The sequence below is a fragment of the Nematolebias whitei genome, chromosome 20, assembly GCF_014905685.2.
Source record: "Nematolebias whitei isolate Nwh7 chromosome 20, NemWhi1, whole genome shotgun sequence".
Lineage (NCBI taxonomy): Eukaryota > Metazoa > Chordata > Actinopteri > Cyprinodontiformes > Rivulidae > Nematolebias > Nematolebias whitei.
This window is the reverse complement of record NC_056517.1, coordinates 33,637,265-33,643,387: the sequence shown is the minus strand read 5'-3', so window position 1 is coordinate 33,643,387 and position 6,123 is coordinate 33,637,265. Positions and strand designations below refer to the sequence as shown.

The 6,123-nt window shown below is 40.9% G+C and overlaps 1 protein-coding gene across 1 annotated transcript in view; it reads left to right on the top strand.

Moving 5' to 3' along the window:
* prkdc (protein kinase, DNA-activated, catalytic subunit) overlaps positions 1-6,123 on the top strand; it is a 59,971-nt gene that overhangs the window by 41,958 nt on the left and 11,890 nt on the right. Inside the window, exons 57-66 of the mRNA XM_037694155.1 lie at positions 119-329; positions 416-590; positions 884-1,087; positions 1,237-1,352; positions 1,556-1,687; positions 2,834-3,013; positions 3,092-3,300; positions 4,222-4,360; positions 4,439-4,627; positions 4,730-4,954. Of these exons, the coding sequence (XP_037550083.1) occupies positions 119-329; positions 416-590; positions 884-1,087; positions 1,237-1,352; positions 1,556-1,687; positions 2,834-3,013; positions 3,092-3,300; positions 4,222-4,360; positions 4,439-4,627; positions 4,730-4,954 (1,780 nt within the window). The remainder of the gene's footprint in view (positions 1-118; positions 330-415; positions 591-883; positions 1,088-1,236; positions 1,353-1,555; positions 1,688-2,833; positions 3,014-3,091; positions 3,301-4,221; positions 4,361-4,438; positions 4,628-4,729; positions 4,955-6,123) is intronic.

The window sequence follows — 6,123 nt, the reverse complement described above, 5'->3', positions numbered from 1 at the left end:
TTGTGTGTGTGTGTGTGTGTGTGTGTGTGTGTGTGTGTGTGTGTGTGTGTGTGTGTGTGTGTGTTTTTGTTTTTTCCACATTTACTCTGAAATCCTTCTCCATCTGATGTGCTTTCAGGCTTTACGTCCGTAACTTCTGGAGTCAGGAGGAGCGCCTCCCCACTGCCACCCTGGAGCGGATGCTGACGGTGCTTCGCTCTCTGTACTCCTGCCAAATAGAGAGGTGCTTTTTGAGCTTGGCCACCAATCTGCTGCTGGAGATGACCAGCCGGAGTCCTGACTTCAAGAGAAACATGTTTGAGTATCCTCTGTCAGAGTGCACCTTCCAGGTCAGCGTCGATGGTTATCGCTCACCGCCATGAAAGGGAGAGCTCATTAAACATGGCGCTGATGAGGTTTTGACTCGTTTCTACAGGACTGTGTGATTGATTCGAACTGGCGCTTCAGGAGCACAGTAATGACCCCCATGTTTGCGGAAACCCAAAGCTCTCAGGGCTCGGAGAGCACGGCAGCCTCCCAGTCTGGATCCATGAAGGGGAAGCTCAGAGCCACCCAGACGTCTTTAGAGTTCAGCCAAACCCAAACACCAGGTACTGCTGCGACCAGCGCTGGATAAGAAATCAGTGGTTCCCAACCCTGGTCCCTGAGGAACACCACCCTGCTTGTTTTAGTTATCCCTCTGCTCCAACACACTTGTTTTGAATGAAAGGGGATTAACAGGCTTCTGTCAAATTTAAGGAAATAATTAAACCACTGAATCAGGTGTGTTGGAGCAGAGAAACAACTAAAACATGCAGGATGGTGTTCTTCAAGGACCAGGGTTGGGAACCACTGGATTAGAGGTTACAAACACAATCTGGGATTGTATTTTGATCTTTTGCAGGTCGGCGTACAGCCTATAACTGGCTGACGGGCAGCAGTGTGGACACAATGGCCGATTACTCTCTCAGCTCCGACTCCCTGTCCTCCTTGCTCGTGTTTGATAAGAAGTCGGAGCGGCAGACGTCGGCGAGGCGACCGGTCGGAGAAGGCTTCGGTCTGAGGCGCCTGACCGCATCGACGGATGAGGTGGATAGTCGCACCCGAGGTTAGCCATCAAGGAAACATTTACCACTTTTAAACGTTTGAAAACAGATCCACTATGTGAGCAGTTAGGACTTTTATTCCGGTTAGAAATAAAGCTATACCCGTTATTATATATAATATATATATATATTTTTTTTTCTTCACAAACAGCTGAGAACGAGCGGCGCAACAACATTCTGAGGCTGAGACGCAGGTTCCTCAAGGATCAGGAGAAAGTCAGCTTGAGTTTCGCTCAAAAGGAAATCCAACAACAGAGGCAGAAAAAGGTATCTATAGATGCACTCGAGAAGGGATCAACGGTGGAGTCAACCCAATTCAAGATGGCCGCCACTGCTAATCAACCTTAGCAAACACAAAAATGGCTTTGACTCAGTCAGTTTTCTAGATAATGTGCTAAAAGCTAGTACTGCTGGTCTTGAGTTGGTTTGTTCGATTGTGGTTTAATTCTGGTCTGGGATTCGTCCCACAGGAGGAAAAAGCTGATCAGAGGCTGAGAAAAGAGGCTCAAGTGACTCTGTACCGTAACTATAGATCCGGTGACTTTCCAGATATCCAGATCCCTTTCAGCAACCTCATCGCTCCTCTTCAGGCTCTCGCTCAGGTAAGACCCTGCATGGATTATGGTAGGGGAGACACTTCTTTAGGTACTAGCTAGTATTTTCTTCGTTTAGCCTCTAGCTAGCCTTTTGGCTTGCTTTTGTCACGTTAAGCTTTTTTATTATTTTGAATTGCCTTTTGCTACTTTAGCTTTTAGCCAACCTCTTGTTGTTTTTAGTTTTTGACTAGTTTTTTGTTAATTTAAGCTTCTAGCTAATCTTTTGATTCTTTTAAATTGCCTTTAGCTACTTTAGCTTTTAGCAAACCTCTTGTTGTTTTTAGCTTTTAATTAGTTTTTGGTTAATTTAAGCTTCTAGCTAATCTTTTGAGTCTTTTAAAGGGCATTTAGCTACTTTAGCTTTTAACCATCCTTTTTTTCTTTTTAGCTTTTGATTAGTTTGGTTAATCTAAGCTTCTAGCTAATCCTTTGAGTCTTTTAAATTGCCTTTAGCTAATTTAGCTTTTAGCCATCCTCATGTTTTTAGCTTTTGACTAGATTTTTTTTTCTAATTTAAGTTTCTAGCTAATCTTTTGAGTCTTTTAAAGTGCATTTAGCTACATTAGCTTTTAGCCATCCTCTTTTTCTTTTTAGATTTTGACTAGTTTGGTTAAGCTAAGCTTCTAGCTAATCCTTTGAGTCTTTTAAATTGCCTTTAGCTAATTTAGCTTTTAGCCAACCTCTTGTTGTTTTTAGCTTTTGACTAGTTTTTTTCTCATTTAAGCTTCTAGCTAATCCTTTGATTCTTTTAAATTGCCTTTAGCTACTTTAGCTTTTAGCAAACCTCTTGTTGTTTTTAGCTTTTAATTAGTTTTTGGTTAATTTAAGCTTCTAGCTAATCTTTTGATTCTTTTGAATTGCTTTTAGCTGCATTATTTTTTAGCTAGCCTTTTGCTACTTTTAGTTTTTAGCCAACCTTTTGCTTTATTTAGCTTCTAGACATTTTTAGCTTCTAACGATTGTTTTGCTGCATTTACCTTGCATTTATCCTTTTGCTACAATTTACTAGCATTAGAGCTTAGCTAGTCTTTAGCTTGTTGTAGCTTTTAGTTTGTGTTTTGCATTTTTTAGCTTCAACAACTCAGTTCCAGTTTCATTGCACAATTTATCGAAGTCTTTTGGTGAACGTTCCGTTATGATTTCTTCTCTTAGAGAGACCCGATTTTAGCGAAGCAGCTGTTCAGCTCCCTTTTTGTGGGCGTCCTCCAAGAAATGGAGAAGAACCTGGATCCAGAGGAGAGCGGGAGGATCAAAGAGGAGCTGCGCTGCAACATGAACTCCTTCCTGAGCAGCAGCACGCTCTGCTTCCCTCCGTTCATAGCATGCGTGCAGGTACCAAACATCCGAATCATGTTCTCCTTCATGAGTCCAGCAGTTGTCAGCTGGTGACCCTGCTGCTGGTTCTGTCAGGACATGTGTTACCGGCACCCGGAGCTGCAGCAGCTGGATCCAGTGGTCGTCAGCTCCACCTGCCTGATGAGTCTCCAGCAGCCGTCGGGCATCCTGCTGCTGGAGGAGGGTCTGCTGCGGGCCAGCGGACCAGAAGAACGTCCTGCCAAACGCTCACGAGGGCGCCAAGTAATCCCTCCAGACACGAACAAATGGATCCACCTCGCCAAGTGGGTCTTCATCACGTCCTCCATCTGTGGTGCTTCATTGTACATTCTGCTACTTTAACCAATCAGATGTCAAAACGTTTAGCTCAGTCAGGAGATGTGTGCCGTGGCATTTTGTTTACACTTTTCAAAATATTTAGTAACTTAAAAAAATAATAATAATCAAATTATACATGAAGTTCTTTTAGAAATCTGCTTTGGCTGCCGGCTTTATTTTTATCTTTTTATGCTACTTTTCGCTACCATTCTATTACTTTCAGCCACAGTTTTGCAGATTTCAGTTTTTAGCCATCATTCTGCTCTTTTTAGCATTTATCTACCATTCTGGTAATTTTAGCTACTGTTTTGTTGATTTAAGCTTAAGCATCTGTTTTGCTTATTTTAATTAGTATTTAGTGAACATTAGCTTTTAGCTACCATTTTGCTTTATTTACTTTTTGTTCATTTTAGCAACTGTTTATGCTAATCCAAAAAAGTTCAATCTGGTCCTCTGGACATTCAAAAAAACAAAACAAAGCAAAAAAATGTCTATGTTTCGTCTTTCATCCGAAAGACTTCCTCAGTCTAAGGTGCTGTATGATGATGTGATGTTTATGCTAATATTAACTTTTAGCCATTGGTTGAATTTTAGCTTCAGGCAACATTTTTGCTAACATTACCGTGCTACTTTTAGCTACTTTTTGCCATGTTTAGCTTCTAGGTGTAGTTTTCCTAATTATACAACTCTACAGTTTTACTCATTTCAGCTACAAGTTATTGTTTTTTCTAGATTTAGCTTCAGCTTATGGTTTTACGGATAATAGCTTTAGCTAATGTTTTGATTATTTTATCGGTTCTCTTTGTTTTATGTCAGTTTTGGCTTCTTTAGCTAACTTCAGTAACGTCATTAAGCACGTCGCCTCACACTGATTTTTTTCTTTGCAGACTTTACAGATCGTTGGAGAATTACGACGTCGTTCGAGGAATCTTTGGTGGTAAAGTTGGGACAAAATCAATCACCTGCGCTGCTCTTCAGGCTGAAGCCAACACAGACTTTGCAGAAGCTGTGACGCTTTACAATGAGGTACGGAAGCCCAGCAGGGACAGTCATTGCTGCCTGTTTGAATCCTGTAGTGTTTATACAGAAGTTCTGTCCTCGCAGGCCCTGAACACCGAAGACTGGCCTGATGGAGAACCCACGGAGTCTGAGAAGGATTTCTGGGAAATCGCTGCCTTGGAGGCCTACAGTCAGCTGACTGAGTGGAAGTCTGTTCAGTACTGTTCCACGGTGTACATCGATGAAAATGCTCCACCAAACCTGGAGAAGATGTGGTCCGAGCCTCTCTACCAGGTGGTACCTCACAACCAGGATCCTCAATATGGCACTCTTTATTAAATATCACAGCTAAAGCCATTAATCATCGTAACGTCTTTTCTGTTCGATTTCTTTTAGGAAATGTACCTGCAGCACATGATCCGCAGCATGCTGAAGCAGCTGCAGCTAGGCGAGGGTGACCAAGCTCTCCTCAGCTTCGTTGATAACGCCATGAAAGTGGAGGAGCGCAAGAAGCTGCTGGAGAGTCGCTACAGCCGGGAGCTCGGCCTGCTCTACATCCTGCAGGAGGACTACGACCGTGCCAAGTTCTACACCAACCACGCCATGCAGCTCTTCATGGAGGTCTCTCACATATGTGCTTTGAGTTAGCTGAAAACGAGCTAAACCAGAAAACTTTAATTTTCTGCCAAAATCCAGTGGGAACGCTGAGCGCTGAATGACTTTGCTGAAATTAGCAGGAGTCAAAACTAAGTTGTTAAAGCTAAACAAAAACAGAGCACTAGCTCAATGCTTGAAGGAGTCAAACGCTAGGTAAAAATGCCATATGTAGCAAAATGCTAGTTAAAAACTAAAAGTAGCAAACCTTTAGCTAAAAGTAGCAAAAGGTCAGTTAAAAGCTAATTGTAGCTTAAGGTTAGCTAGAAGTAAAAATAGGCCATTTTTTCTTATATGTTAAAGATAAACTAAATGTAACATAAATCTAGCTAGAAGTAGCAAAAGGCTAGCTAAAAGTAGCAAAGCAAAAGGGCAAATTCTGGCTAAATATGACAAAAAGTTGGCTAAAAGGAGAAAGTTGTAAAATTCTACCTAAAAGGCAAAAATAGCTAAAAGGCTACCTTAAAGCTAAGAGTAGAAAAAGACTATTTAGGTGGTGAAATTATAATTATAAGTTTTAAGAAACAAGATGTTAACTGAGAACAGAAAGTAGCAGATCAGTAGCTGAAAGCTAAAAGGAACAAAAGGGTAGCTAAAAGTATCCAAAAGCTGACTAAACGTGTAAATAAAAACATGCTAAAAATGGAAAGTTGTGATATGCTACCTTAAAGCCAAAAGTAGCCAAAGAAGTAGAAAAGGCAGTTTAAAAGTGGCAAAATTATAGCGTCTTGCTTCTATAAGATTTCATCTGTGAAATCTAAAAGTAACAGACAATTAGCTGAAAGCTAAAAGTAACAAAAGTCTGGCAAAATTTAGCAGAAATCTAGCTAAAAAAAAGCTAAAGACTAGTTCTAAGTAGCAAAAGGCTAACTGAAAGCTAAAAGTAGCGGATCGGTCGCTGAAAGTTATAAAGTAACTAAACGCTTAAAGTATCAAAAGACTGACTAAATATAGCAAAAAAGTAGCTAAAAGTAGCAAAACAGCAGCTAATAGCTAGCTAAAAGTAGCAAATGGATAGTTTAAAGCCAAATGTATTAACTGGCTGGCTAAAAGGAACATAAGAAGACAACAAGGTGCTGAAGCTGAGAACAATGTTTCTGAAGTTTATTTCAACGGCAAAAGTATTTGTAAATAAA